This window comes from Trichosurus vulpecula, chromosome 2 (assembly GCF_011100635.1).
Source record: "Trichosurus vulpecula isolate mTriVul1 chromosome 2, mTriVul1.pri, whole genome shotgun sequence".
Lineage (NCBI taxonomy): Eukaryota > Metazoa > Chordata > Mammalia > Diprotodontia > Phalangeridae > Trichosurus > Trichosurus vulpecula.
The window spans coordinates 425,154,109-425,170,060 of NC_050574.1; the positions used below are offsets into that span (position 1 = coordinate 425,154,109).

The 15,952-nt window shown below is 38.6% G+C and overlaps 1 protein-coding gene across 1 annotated transcript in view; it reads left to right on the forward strand.

The window, feature by feature from the left end:
* The window catches only part of PPEF1 (protein phosphatase with EF-hand domain 1), a 158,727-nt gene that overhangs the window by 77,170 nt on the left and 65,605 nt on the right, over positions 1-15,952 (forward strand). Inside the window, 1 exon segment of the mRNA XM_036744190.1 lies at positions 12,757-12,923. Within this exon segment, the coding sequence (XP_036600085.1) occupies positions 12,757-12,923 (167 nt within the window).

Consider the following 15,952-nt stretch of genomic DNA (forward strand, 5'->3'; position numbering starts at 1 on the left):
GGACAGCCGGATTCAGTGATTTTTTTTGTTTCATTTCTTATATCACAGTATTGTAACAACAATGTTGCTTGCAGCTGCTGTGGGCTGCTAGCACAGGTTCTTTGATCTGCTTCTACAAGGAAAGTACCTTTAAGGGGTTTACAATCTCATTTTAATTAACCATGCATATGTCATTCACTTAGTTCAGGAGAAAAAGTCAGCACCCTGAACTTCAGAGCAAATACAAACAGAAATTACAGAGAAAATATAAACAGAGCAAATAACACAAATCAACAGACAGGCTACTAGCTGTCTGACCAAAGCTATACATACCTAGTTACCAGAGAGAGAAGCACCAACATCTGGGTTTTCAAAGCCAGGGGTCTCCTTAATAGCTACCCAGAGTCTCCACACCAACACTCTTACAATGAGTGAGCCCCAAACAAAATGCTAACCTCAGAGTATATATACACTTCTTCAGGGGCAGAGGGTTCCACACCTCTCGTGAACTAATTATCAAAAGGGTGTGGGCCTTCCTACAAACAAAGGCAAGACTTAATCAAAGGCACTTGATTGCCTTAGTGCTGAGAAGCACTCCAAAAGAAAAAAACAGTAAGAAGTCCCACTTTGCTTGCCTTTACAAGTATACTAATGTACACCTTGATAGCACAGGCTTCATATGAGCTAAGTCAATAGGCATGAAGTGTTTTGTAAACTTAACCTTGTGGTACAAATGTTAACAGCAATTATGTACTAATTAGCTAGCAGTTAAACTTCTGACAAACATAGCCGTCTGTGAGATTTTCTTGAGTCTCGAATCAAACAAAAACGGTGCCTGAGCATTTGAAATAGCCATCACAAAGTCCATATATCATAGCCATACATTTTACTCGTAGGAAAATGCTTTGTGTCATTTCTCAGCACCCAGATATATAAACTGGCAGCATTATTTCCTATACAATTTTAAAAAAAAACCTTAGTTTTCTCATTTTGGAGACTTGGGTTAAAAGTTGGGGGACAGAAGGAAAAAGAGGAGCTAATAACTGGGTACCCTGACAGCAATGAGAAATGAAAGCAAAGAAGACACAAACTATAAAACAGTATTGATATAAAAGCTAAAACATTTGGAGTTATTTAGTGAAAGAGGAGGGAGGGAAAGCATTAATAAAATGCCTGCTAGAGACAGTTTGTGGCACAGCAGACTGGGTGCTAGTCCTGGAGTCAGGAAAACCTGAGTTCAAATCCAGCCTCAGACACTTACCAGCTGTGTGACCCTGGGTAAGTCACTTAATCACTGTTTGCCTCAGTTTCCTCAGTTGCAAAATGGGGACAATAATAAGTTGTCAGGATCAAATGAGATAATATTTGTAAAAAGCAATTGGCATAATGCCTGGCACATAGCAAGCGCTATATAAAAATGCTCATTCCTGTCTTCCCTCTACCATGTGTCAGACCCTATGTGAAGCATTTTTTTTTCAAAAATTTCTTATTTTTAATAAATATTATTCCATTTGACAGTGAAGAGGACATGCTGTCTGATATACCTCAATAGATCTTAAGGACTTTACTGTATAGGATAAAATTTGTGTTCATCATAGTTACAGTATGGCATTCATATACTTTGCTGACTCTGAGTTCACGTTTTTACAGTTTACAATATATCATTCATTGGAACAGCAAAGTGGTACACAGACTAGGGCACTGGGCCTGGGGTCAGGAAGACCAGAATTCAAATTTGGGCTCAGACACTTACTACCTGGGCAGTGACCCTGGGCAAGTCACTGTTTGCCTCAGTTCCCTCACCTGTAAAATGAGCTGGAGAAGGAAATGACAAACCACTCTAGTATCTTTACCGAGAAAACCCCAAATGGTGTCATAAAGAGTCAGATATGATTGAAAGGACTGAGCAATATAATTTATATATTTTAGTGACCCTGAGTCATCAAAGAGGTTAAATTGTTTCCAGTATATTTTGTTACTCTCTGTGCCTGGTTTGATCTTGACTCCATCCTGTGACTCCCATGACAGCCATGAACATGTAGTGAGGATCAAAAGCCCAGTCAGTGAATTATCCTCACTGATGAGTCATTGGAGCATTTGTTAATTAGGTGAAAGGTGACTGACAGATAGTACACTTGAACTGCATCTAGGAAATCCTGAATTTAAGTTATGCTTATTGAATAGTTCAAGGATATCTAGATCTGGGAGTAACCAAAAGCACGTAATCTGTACGGTAGCTTTGCTAATACATATTCGATTTTATTATCATTTTTTCCTTCCTCATCCATCACTAAAGAAATTCTACATTGGCAAGAAATGCTTGGGTGGACCTACTTCGTTATACATTGTCACGTGATCATTGAAATTACAATTGAATTAAATTAAATTAAAATTGAAATACAGTAGAGAAAAGAACAGGATACGGCTTTCCCAGTGGGTAAAAGCCTGAGTCAGGAGTTTATTAATTAATCCACATTGTCCACTCCTCTAGATAAGATAAATATTCAATCCACAAGAATAGAGCTTAGGGATAGAGGTGGCAATTCTCTGAGAATCATAGAAAGTTTGGTATTCACCTCTCAGTACCCTCTATGGTGGGGCATATTATCACTACTTAGGTGAGCACAGGACTACACAGAACCTAGTTCTTACTTAAATTGTTTTATGGAATCATGAGACAGAAGGATATTGTAGCTAAACGGATTGATGGCTCGCAGGAGAGGCAAGGCAAGGAGTTGGAAAAGTTAGTTTTTAATAATGTATCCAAAAGCAGCAAGAAACATAATTTCAAAGGACATTTGGTCATTCCACACTGTGGTGCTTATATTTGCAAGAAGACTACTATGAAAAAAAGTACAGGGGCAGCTAGGTGGCACAGTTGAGTAGAGCACTGGCCCTGGAGTCAGGAGGACCTGAGTTCAAATCCGGCCTCAGACACTTGACACACTTACTAGCTGTGTGACCTTGGGTGAGTCACTTAACCCCAATTGCCCTGCCTTCCCCCCTCCAAAAAAAAGTACAGATTAGGTACCAACAGTTATTGCAGATCATCAAGAGGGAAAAAAGAAAGGAAAGGAAGGGAATAAGCATTTATGTGGCATCTATTATAAGCCAGGCACCTAGGTACTGTGCTAAGTGTTTTTTTTTTTTTACAAATATTATCTTATTTGATCTTCACGACAACCCTGGAAGTAACTAGATTAACATGAAGTGAAGAAGTGGCATAGTTTTGGAAGATGTTAAGGAACTGGTTCTCAGGGTGAAGGGAGGGAGGGAATATGCTAAAGATGTGGAAAAACATCTGATGCTTATTTTTACCTAAAGAAGTTCACTAAAAGTGTTTACAGTAAATCACATATTTACCATCGTTAAATTGACTGAAAGCTATAAAAAAAAAGAATCCACCGTATTAATCGTTTGCTATCTATCAAAAAAATGACAAAACATTTGATTCAGGAAAACAAGATATCCCACCTTAAAGGATGTTTTCCTACAAGATGTTTCTCATGCATGCATTGAAATTCCACAAGATTCTTTGCAGTATATAATTGTTAATATAGTCTTGTTCAACAATCCTGATCATTAATATCAAATGAAGAATAAAACAAAGATTTACTCTTGCTTAAAGTATTTGCTATTGTGATGGAGGAAATCCATTGCAGAGTTTAAGTCAAAGAAGAATTCGTTAGAGATAGTGAACCCTTCCAAATGTTCCTATTTGTGAACCACAAACTGCTGATTTCATCAAGCCCTGGAAAGTTGCAGAGCTTCCTAAACGTAGTCCGTAATCCCTCTAAAAAGTTTAACTATCCACATAAGAAAAACCAAACGGCTGAAAAAAATCTATTGTCCATAGTATGACATACAGTTGAATGTACAACATACTGAGCTCATCAGTATATATTTCTCAGACTGAAATTGGAAATGGACACTCCAGAATTTAATAAAAGGAAGAGAGTAGATTTATTGCCTTTGAGAGATTATAAAGTTCTTTTAGTAACCCCAAACTTCTTAGTAAATCGAAATGCCTATTTAAAACTAATGTTCTTCCAATACTATTATATGGTTATAAGTGATAGAACACTATAGTCAATGAAGAATTGAATTTGCGAATTATCGAAATGTCAATGGAGAGGCACCTGGTAGATTTAAACAAGCCATTATATACTGTAAATGAGGAATTAAGAAGGATAAGCAATGTAAAGGATGTTATAAAGGATGTTATAATCAGTTGGTCAACAAGCATTTATTAATGGCTTACTATGTGCTAAGCACTGTACCAAGTCCTGGGAATATAGCTACAATTAAAAATGAGGGTAGTCCATGCCCTCAGTTCCAGTCCATGCCCTTATATTCTAGAGGGAAGGGCAAACTAGAAAAGGATATTGAAAGAGGGAGTGTGTATGGAGAAGGTACCCAATGTTGGGGCGTGATGGGAAAGTCCAGAAGAGTATAGCCTATTGGGAAATGAAGAGGTGGCTAGCCCAGGTAATCTTTTTAAATGGAGATACTGGGAGGAGTCATCCAAAATGAGGGAGCAGCCCTAGGGGCAGAAAGTACTTCCTAGGTATAAGTTCCAGTGCCGAAGTGATTTTCTAGGATGAAGAGTTTGCTGAGACATGATGGAGAAACCAAGAGGTATATATCCTAGAGGGGAATGCATGATTGAATAAGAAGTTGGGCTAGTCATTTGGCAAGACGGATAACTTACAGTCAGCTTGGGTATATGTATAATGGCCAGAGAAAGTGAAGGCTTCTAGCATGTTGGGTAGCTTTTACAATGGGAGGACATGAACAAAAGTTGCACAGCAAAGGATGGGCAGACATGAAAGAGTTGTGACTTCTGCAATTCCATGTTGATGAGATCACAAGTCCATTTATGTATTTAAGTATATAAGGCCAAAAGAAATTCCTCAGTAGACTGGTGGTCAAAGGATAGGAATAAATAGCTTCAAAAAGGAGACAGGAAAGTTATTAACAACCATATGAAAGATTCCTCCAAATCACTAAAATAAAGAGGAATTAAAATTAAAACAATTCTGAGATTCTCACATATAGCCAAATTGACAGGGATGACAAAAGACAGACATAGTTAATGTTAAAGCATTTACAGGAAGACAGGTACACTATTCTACTCTTGGTAAATCTCTGAATTTGTTCAGCTATTCTGGAAAACTATTTGGAATTATGTGAGAAAAGTCACTATCTTGTTCATACCCTGTGAGTCAGGTGTGCTGGTCCTAAGCAAATATCCCTGTAGAGTCAAAGATAGATATGCCAAAATATTTTCAAGAACACTTTTTGTGGTAGCAAAAAAAATGGAAACAAAGTGGGTGATCATTGATTGAAGAATGGTTGAATGAATTGTTCAGCTTGTATTCCTTGGACTGGACTCTACCATACACCTAGCAAAACTCATCAAGAAACTTATCACATCGAGAGATTACATCATTGCATTAATGGTGAGTGGTGAGTGAGTGGTGCTTACTCCTTTTCTGTACACTCAGCACCCTCTGCCCCTTGAATTGGAGAACTAGAGGGCAGATTAAAGAACTCTTCCCCAACTTCCACTGAAAGAGGGTTCCCAGGCCAGCCAAATCTTTATTTTCCACCAGTTTGCATTCTATCGACTGGATACCCTCATACAAGGTGCCTTCTTCCTTAGATTCCCCTCATCCTCACCCCTTTCAAGCTTCTTTTTGTGCATCATCCTCTCCCATTAGGTTGTAAACTCCTTGAAGGCAAATATTGTCTTTATTTTTCATATTTCAATCCCCAGAGTTTAGCACACAGTAGATGCTTAATTAATGTTTATTGACTGACTAGTAAAAGAATGTTATTGTACTACAAGAAACAACAAATATGAAGAATTTAGAGAAACATGAAAAGACTTCTATGAATTGATTTAGAGTGACCTAGGAAAATAGTATACACAGTGACTACAAATATTGAAACAAAATAACACTAAAACAAAGCTGTATGCTGAGTAATTGTAATGACTAATCTTGACCTCCAAGAATACAAGAGAGAATGGTAAAGAGGCAGAGAGGTGATAGATCTATGGGAGAGGAATGTTGCAGGTAATATCAGAAGCATTCAATATGTCAGTTGTTTCCCTCGTGTTAAGACAAAAGCTATCATTCATACTCATTACTTAAACAATAAAAGTAAAATTGATTTTTATTGATATCTTTTTTTATATCACCTATTTCCCTTTTTATTCATTCCCCTTCCCCTTTTAGACAACCATAATTTATAATAAAGAATATTCTCAAAAGGAAAAATAAAAAAGGGGAAGAGAAAAAATTTGCAAAACTGATAAATACCTCTAGAAAATCTATGACATGGTAGTTCAGGCTAGGTACTTCACCAATCAGAAGAGAAGATTACAAGGCAGAGGTATCTCCAGGATGAGAAGATTACTAGAAAGAAAGTAGAAAAGTCTGGAGAGTAAGATGTGGATCCTGGATTGAAGTGAGCATAGCCAAGGCACCTCATAAAATGGGGTGGTCCAGATGAGGAAGAGAGGTCTCAGAAGAGAAGAAAAAAGGTCATGGTCCCTAGTGTTTTTTAATTTCAACTTTTTTTTTGCTTCAGGAGTAGGGCCCTGCATTTTCCCATTGTTCTTATTCCAAATGTACAAGTACTTTTGTTCATTCATTTACTTTTTCATTCATTCATTCAAATACTTGCTGAGCACTTACCAAGTGGAGGGCTCTGCTCTAGAGCCTTTCTCTGATGTTTTAATGAACATGTAGATACAATAGTAGGAGACTGGGTGGCACAATAGATAGAATGCTGGGTTTGGAGTCAGGAAGACCTGAGTTCAAATCCAGCGTCAGACGCTTAGCAGCTATGGGCCCCTGGGCAAGTCAGTGAACTCTCAGCCTTGGTTTCTTCATTTCTCCCACCCCCACCCCCACCCCCACTGATGGAAAGACTGCACGAACTTTAGAAGTCCAGAGAGCTTCCTATCAGCAGCCTAGCACCATCCCTGGAACAGCTGATGGTAGTGTCCAGATCAGAGGCAAGGGCAGACTCATAACTCTACAAGCCCAACAGAATATACTTAAATTGGACACCTGGAGGACTCTAGCAAAAGGACTTCAAGGAGTTATAAACTGCCCCTTTTGCCATGTGTGCTCTCTAAACTTGAGACCACTTACCTCTGGAATTTGGCAGAGTGGCAGACTTTTGGTGGACAAAAAAGGGGATAGTAGGAACAACTGTTCATACTGTCTCACATTAGTAAATACCCTTTTCTTAAAAGCTACTTAAATTTGACTGACTAATTGATAATGTACTCATAATCATAGCAAAGAATATATTCATGGAAGTTTGAGCCAAGAGCATTAGAAAGATAACTCCATTGTCCCTCATGGGTACCCATGGGTGCCTGTGGGGAAGATAGCCAGCTATGCTATAGAAACCAAATCTGTTATGGATTGGAAAAGTAAATCCAGAGCATATGTTTAAAGGTTTAAGGATAATACCCTCATTTATTGTTTAGGTGGAATGTGACGGTATATCTACGAGTTGGGAGCTCCAATAACCCTCACTCCTCCCTCTCTATCTCCTACTAGCTTTGCTTAATTCTCTATCCTGACTCTAGGGCAATCCAGAGGTTATATGCCTCATTTGTTGATTAGAAATGCATGATCAATCAACAAACATTTATTAAGCACTTACTATGTGCCAAGTGGCAAAGCGGATAGAGTACTGAACCTAGAGCCAGGAAGACTCATCTTTGCGAATTCACATCTGGCCTCAAACACTTGCTAGCTGTGTGACCCTGAGCAAGTCACTTAACCCTGTTTGCCTCAGTGTCATCATCTGTAAAATGAGCTGGAGAAGGAAATGACAAACCACCCCAATATCTTTGCCAAGAAGCCCTCAAACAGGGTCTCAAAATGACTGAACACCATGTGCCAGGTACTGTGCTAAGCTTTGGGGACATAAAGAAAGGCAAAAGACAATGCTTTGCACTGGAGGAGTTCACAATCTAACAGGCACCATGCAAGCAATTATGTACAAACAAGCTACAAGCAGGATAAATAGGAAATAACCAACTGGAAAAAATACTACAATTAAGAGGGATTGGAAAAGACTTCCTATAAAACGTGGAATTTTATTTAGGACTTGAAAGAATTCAGGAGGCTGAGATGACAAGGGACATGGGGGACAGCCAGAGAAAAGACCTGAAGTCGGAACTTGGAGTATCTTGTTTGAGGCACTTATTTGGTAGTGCTCTAGCTGTATTTTGAAGGAAGAAAGGGATTCTATGAAGCAGAGATAAAGAGAGAGTACATTGCAAACATGGGAAACAACCAGTGTAAAGGCACAGAAATGGAAGATGGGATATTTTTTTCTGAGGAACAGAGAGAGGGCACTTTGGTTACAGGATGGGGAATAATGTACAATGAGGTTGAAAAGATAGGTTTGAGAAGGCTGTGAAGGGCTGTAAATGCTAAACAAAGGAGTTTATAATTGATGCTAGAGGCAAATAGGGAACCACTGGAATTGGTTGAGTAGGGGAATTTCATGGTCAGATCTGCACTTAAGGAAAAATCACTTTACCATCTATGAGGATAATGGAATAGAGTAAGGAGAAAGTAGAGGCAGGGAAATGAATCAGGTACCCATTGCATTAGACTAGGTGAATGATGATGAGGGCCTGAACTAAGGTGGTGGCTACATGAATAGAGAGGAGGGGAATATATGAGAGATATTTTGAGGCAAAAATGTAAAATTTTGACAACTGACTAGATGTATGGGTTAAGGGAGAATGAGAAGTTGAGGATAAGGGTAAGCTTATAAACCTAGAAGACTGGAAGTATGGCAGTATCTTTGATAGAAACATATGAATAAATGAACAAGGGGGCAGCGTGGATGAAGTCCTGGACCTGGAGTCAGGAAGATCTGGGTTCAAATCCTGCCTTGGAAATGCACTGAGAGAACTTGGTCAGATCATAGACTCATAGAAACGTATATTTATAGCTGGAAGGGAGGTTAAAGGCCATGAAGTCCAAAACCCTCATTTTACTGATGAAACTGAAACAGAGAGAGGTTAAGCAACTTGGCCAGAGTCACACAGCTCGTTTTTTGGGCAGGATTTAAACTTAGGACTTCCTGACTTCAAGCCTCTCAGCCTCTGTTTCCTCTTCAGCAAAATGGAGATGGTAATAGCACTTACCTCATAGAATTATTTTGAAGATCAGACATGATAACACATATAAAGCACTTTGCAAACCTAAAAGCGTCATTATACAAATGTTAACTATTATCATTATTAGTAATATTAAGAATTAATATATAAAACATTAATATAATATAATCAATGTTAAGATTATGATTAATAATAGTAATTCATAGCCAGTCACCTCTAACCATAGACTTCAATCTTTGGCATTTGCATATACACCGGAAACACTGTTTTCTAAGGTTGGTCATTCAAAGTCTCTCAAGAATCACCTTCACTATACCTTTTCCACAAGATAAGAGTTAAGCTCAGTTCTCTTAAAATTTCTTTTCAGACTGTCTCCTTGACTGGCTATGCATTCTCCCACTGAAAGAGGGGCTTTCATCCCTTCTTATCTTGTTCTCTTTGGAACAGGTATTAAATATGAAGTAAATGGGAGTGAATGAGGAGTGACTTTTTGCTTCCAGTAGAGTACTAGGGAAGTCCTAACTGATTTTTTTTAAACCAATGAGTACTCATTGCTTTTTTGGTAGATTGGTACTAGCAGTCTCTGGAGAGTGCCCAAGAGCCAGAATCCTTATGCTGACCTTTTTCACTGTAGGTTGAGCACGGCTGAAGATCCCCAGGTGCCATGGCCATGTGATAGAGCCAATGTACAGTCCAGAGACTGCTGGCATTTCTGTATATTGCTGATAAAAAAAAACCATCTGGAGGAATAAAAGGTCAAGAATCTCAAGGGAAATGATGAAAAAAGTAGGAAAAGAGGGGCATAGTAGGATCAGAAACCAAACCCTTCTTCAAAGCACAATCACCAAAACAATTTTGCACTGGTTAAGCACTTGTGAGGTCAAAATTAGTGGAACAGATTAGGTACTCAACATACAGAAACAAACCAACCTAGTAGCTTAATCTTTGATAAACTCAAAGTCCCTGGGGTAAAGACTCATAAAAACTGCTGAAAAAATTGGAAAGCAGCCTGGTAGAAATTAGGTCATCGCACTCCAAATATGAAGATAAGCTCGGTAGAACCATAAATGCAGTGTGTTGGTCTATTCCAATGTCTCCACAGTGTAACACTTTACATAGAGTGCTACAGAAAAGAGTGGCATAAGGAGCTCTACAATCTCCTGCTTGGAGCTTCATGCCCTTCACCCAGGTGAAATCTACCAACCTGCTCTCAATCTCCTAGGTGGAAGCTCCTAGATATAGACCATCGCCACATGGTTACATTCGAACTCTCTCAGGGTCCCAAGAATAACCTTGTCATGGGAATATATATTTCACCTACTCATTAATATAGCTCTTGAGCCCCCATCTAGTATATTTTCTATCTTTAGATAGATGCATCCACACTATATATTTATACAACTGCTATTTATAATAATGACCTTCTAAAAGCTGAAACATAATCATTTACCTCTTAATAAGGCTAAACAATTAACAATATTATAGATGTTAATATAGAAAACCAAATACATAAATAATAAAACATACCACAACACTCATATAAACCTGGATAACACTCTTTTATGAATGTTTTATTTAGTTGCAGTGGAGAGTTGGCATACACTTATAGGAACCTGGCATCAAGGAGGAAAACTTAGGTGCTTAGGATAACCCACAACTGTAGACTGCAGGATGTAATGTTATTGGTCTGTTCAGAACATCTGCACCACAGGAAGCTGCTTCCCTACACACTACTTGACTATTGGTCTTCAATATTTTTCAACTGGAAAAATAGTCTTTACCTTTCTATTCCAGGTCAGTACAGGGTGTCCCTAAAGTCTGGACACATAGGCAAAAATGCATATTTTGAAATATTTGGAATATTAACAGACCTTAGCCCCCTTGACTCCGTTTTCTGGGGTATGCTAAAGGAGAAGGTGTACTCAATGAAAATCACAGATGCAACACGCTTGATTGGACACATAAAGAGTGAATGTGCTAAAATTGATGGCAACGTGGAGTTATCGCATTGAGTGGACATTGCAAAGCTCATCAACCTTGGCATCACAAATGATGGAAATCATATTGAACTTGTTATTTGTTAATATTCCAATTAAATAAAATGTTGTTGAAAACTTCATTTATTTTATTTCTTGAAAATATGCCTCTTTACCTATGTGTCCAGACTTTAGGAACACCCTGTATAAGTTTTTTTCAATTATCCATAACCCTTGAAAGGGCATTTAGAAAGTTTTAGTTATTAATATGAAATAACATTTCTCTTTAAGCTAAAGAACACCAAGCTCATCAAACTGGATATTTTTGGGCTATTCACTTTGGGTTATTCACTTAGCTGGATGGTGTGCAATGCAACTAGAATGGAATTCATAGCAATATAATTCAGGTTTACTCTTTAAGCCAACTCACCAGGATTTCACAGTACAGTATCATGGTAAAACCTATGTTTTAGGAAAATTATTTTGGCAGCTATATGGAGCTTGGATTGGAGAGGGGAGAGGCTTAAGGCAAGGAGACCAATTGGGTTATTGCCATCATTCAAGTTAGATGTGGGGAAGGTAGAGGCTGTGGAACTAGAGAAAAGGGGATGAACAGGAGAGAAATTGTGGAGGTATAAAGGCTTAACAATTCATTGGTGTCAGAGATTGAAGAAGAATGAAGAGCTGAAGGTGACTCCAAGGTTGTGAATAAGGTGACTAGAAGATGGTGGTATCATTGACAGAAATAAGGCTGTTTTGGGGGGAGAAGTGAGAAGACACTTCCCTTACTACTTTGCAGAGGGAAGATGGGGTCCATGAGTATAGAACATTGCATGTGTTGAAAGATTTTTTTCTATATATTGATTAATTTTGCTCATTTTTTCTCTTCTTTTTCTTTCTTTTTTTAAAAAATTACTTGTTACACGGGATGTTTCTCTAGGAAGGGAGAAGGAGGATCCAAGGGAAACTTCTACTGTGTAAAAAGCAAAAGATATCAATAATTTTTTTAAAAAAGAAATGAAGTTTGGAAGAGTTGTGGCTTGGGGGAAAGGTGAATTCTTTTCTGGACATGTTGAGCTTGAGATGTCTATGGATCATCCAGTTCAAAAGGTCCAACAGGGCAATTGGGTAATGTGGGATTATAATTCAGGAGAGAGAATAGGGCTAGATATAGATTTCAGAGTGACCAGCATAAAGATAGCATTTGAACCTATAAGATATTACTGAAGTAGAAGATGGTTAGTTATTTGATTGAATATTTTCATTGCTGCTAAATTTTTAACCTTTAAGGACAGATTTGATTTCTCAAAATAGCCAAAATTAATTTGTAACTGAATCTGGTAAATAAGGTGTCTGATCAAACTCAGTAATAATATATATGGTTTTAAAAAAATCCCCAAACCATGAGATATGGCTAACGAATTCATTTATTTTGAATATTAGAATTTGTTGGTGACATTTGATGCAAATATTTTCCCCACTATTTCTTATCTTCTAATTTTGTATTCACTGATTTAGTTAATGCAAATGCCTTCTGATTTTATAGTCAAAGTGATCTATTCTAAAGACTGATTATAATTATATGATTGTAATTCATGTCATTGGTAGATTCTCTTTTTCTTCCTCCTTCTACAGAATGGTCTCCCCTCAGGGAATAACAGATACATTTTCAATGGCGATTTTGTAGATAGAGGGCAGAATTCCATGGAGGTACTGATGGTCCTGTTTGCATTTCTTCTTGTTTATCCCAATGACGTGTACTTGAACAGAGGGAATCATGAGGATTATCTAATGAACATGAGGTAATATTGGCCAACTTTAGGTTTTTCTCTGCTTTATTTTGTATCCTATGAAAGTCCTCTTCTAATTTTCTTTCATGCATGTACTTCACATTGTCAAAGGTTCTGAAATTTAGACCTTCTAAAACATGTCAGAGGTGACCTTGTCTCGTCTCTTCATTTTCCAGATGAAGAAATTGAGGTATAGGGAAGGTCAATGGCTTGCCAAAGGTCACACAAGAAATAAGTATTTTGTATGAACAGGAGATGTGCTAGGTCACACTGTGGTTCAGGCTGAAGGGGCGGGATAAAAGTAGGATAGAACTATTTCAGCCCCTGATTTTGTATCTCAAACATTTACTTAGCTATCAAGGTCTTGTTATTAGCTTAAGAAAAATTTATAACATGATAATAACCTTTGGCTTAGTTAGTTTTTTGATATATTTGAAACTTACTTTAAACTCAATTTGCGTATTTGGGAGGTTTCTCAAATGAACTTCTCACTCGGGCTCATTGATCTAATATAGGGCTTCCCCTAGACCAGGCCTATACAACATGAGGGCATGCCGAAGGATCTTAGTGGCCCTCAAAAAATATAGAGGTTATCTTCCTCTACATTTTCCTCGGGCCACCCAAAATCCTTTGGTGGCTACAGGTTGTGCAGGATTAGACAAGTTAGGATTATACGCCTTTTGTCCCTGTCCACAGTCTCTCCTGGGAACATTAGAATACGTCGTCTCATGTCTTGGTCTCTACAGAAAAGGTAAAAGATTCCTTGAGTGTAGATGCTTGTAAAGACGGAAAAAAATCCTCATGATAACATTCTTTTATGTTACATTTATACTTTAAGATTACCACGTGGAAGTCAATGCCACAAATGAAAACAAAATCAAAGAATAAAATAATAACAAGCTGGGTAATCCAGGATGCCTTGTTAGAGCATGGCTCCTAACACATATTTTGGATACATAATTGCATCAACATTCAATCATAAATCGAAGATCATAGCTCTCCTCAATACCTTAGCAGGTGGTTTCATGAGATATTTTGTCATATAATTCATCAGTTAGCAGCCAGCTTTTGGGATTGATCGAGCCCCTTGCTCTCTGCTTATCTGGGCTGCTCCTTAAATGACTTTCTTTTGTTGGGCTAGTACTCAAAACTTTTCAGCAATGCTTGAATAACCTTTAAGAATCCATTTTATTGAACATGGCGGCTGGAAAGCAGGGACTCGCTTAAGCTCCCTGCAAGGTCCCTCCAAACACCTATAAAAATGGCTCTGAAAGAGTTCTAGAGCTGCAGAACCCACGAAAGAGCAAAGGGAAGCAGGGCTTCCGCCCAGAACAGCCTAGATGGTCTCTGGGAATGGTCTATGGCAAGGAGCTGGGAGCAGAGCAGAGCAGAGCCCAGTGTGGGCCACACCAGGACCAACCAGACTGGGAGCCAGGTGGAACAGGCACTAGGGCCCTGAATCAGTGAGCTGTGGCAGTTACCAGACTTCTCAACCCAAAAATACCAAAGACAACAGAGAAGGTTAGTGGGAAAAACTGCAAGGACAGTGAAAGGAGTTTGTGGTTGGCCCACCACCCCGGGGGTAGTGGAGGTGGTGCAGCTCTGAGGCTGCTTACAGAGCTACAGCTGCAGTCGCTTCTGGCCCCAGGCCCATCTGGTGGGAGGAATTAAACCACGGATCAGAGCTGGAGTGCAGAGCCTCCTTGGATCTGAGTCGCAGTTCGGGTTGGTGTTTCTTGGGGGAGGAGGAGCCCTGGTGTGGCAGAGCTTGCTGTGTAGAAGTAGCTCTGAAAATAGCAGCACTTGAACCCTAAAGCCTGGAACAAAGTACTCTGTACTCTACAAGCAGTCATACCCCAATGAAAAACTCAAGGGTCAAGTAAGTTGGCTGGGAACATGGCCAGGCAGTGGAAATGGAGCCAGATTCAGACTCAGACTTTGGAATCTTTTCTGAGGGACAAAGAAGACCAAAACATACAGCCAGAAGAAGTCAACAAGGTCAAAGAGCCTACATCAAAAGCCTTCAAGAAAAATATGAATTGGTCTCAGGCCATGGAAGAGCTCAAAAGGGATTTGGAAAAGCAAGTAAGAGAAGTAGAGGAAAAGTTGGGAAGAGAAATGAGAAAGATGTGAGAAAACCATGAAAAACAAGTCAATGACTTGCTAAAGGAGACCCAAAAAATACTGAAGAAAATAACACCTTAAAAAATAGACTAACTCAAATGGCAAAAGAGCTCCAAAAAGCCAATAAGGAGAAGAATATCTTGAAAGGCCGAATTAGCCAGATGGAAAAGGAGGTCAAAAAGACCACTGAAGAGAATAATTCCTTTAAAATTAGATTGGAGCAAGTAGAAGCTAGTGACTTGATGAGAAATCAAGATAGTATAAAACAGAGCCAAAGGAATGAAAAAAACGGAAGATAATGTGAAATATCTCATTGGAAAAACCACTGACCTGGAAAATAGATCCAGGAGAGATAATTTAAAAATTATTGGACTACCTGAAAGCCATGATCAAAAAAAGAGCCTAGATATCATCTTTCAAGAAATTATCAAAGAGAACTGCCCTGATATTCTAGAGCCAGAGGGTAAAATAGAAATTGAAAGAATCCACTGATCACTTCCTGAAAAAGATCCCAAAAAGAAAACTCCTAGGAATATTGTTGCCAAATTCCAGAGATCCCAGATCAAGGAGAAAGTACTGCAAGCAGCCAGAAAGAAAGAATTTGAGTATCGTGGAAACATAATCAGGATAACATAAGATCTAGCAGCTTCTACATTAAGTGATTGAAGGGCTTGGAATGTGATATTCTGGAGGTCAATGACGCTAGGTTTAAAACCAAGAGTCACCTACCCAGCAAAACTGAGTATAATGCTCCAAAGCAAAATATGGATTTTCAATAAAATAGAGGACTTTCAAGCTTTCTCAGTGAAAAGACCAGAGCTGAATAGAACATTTGACTTTCAAGCACAGGAATCAAGAGAAGCATGAAAAGGTAAACAAGAAAGAGAAATCATAAGGGACTTACTAAAGTTGAATTG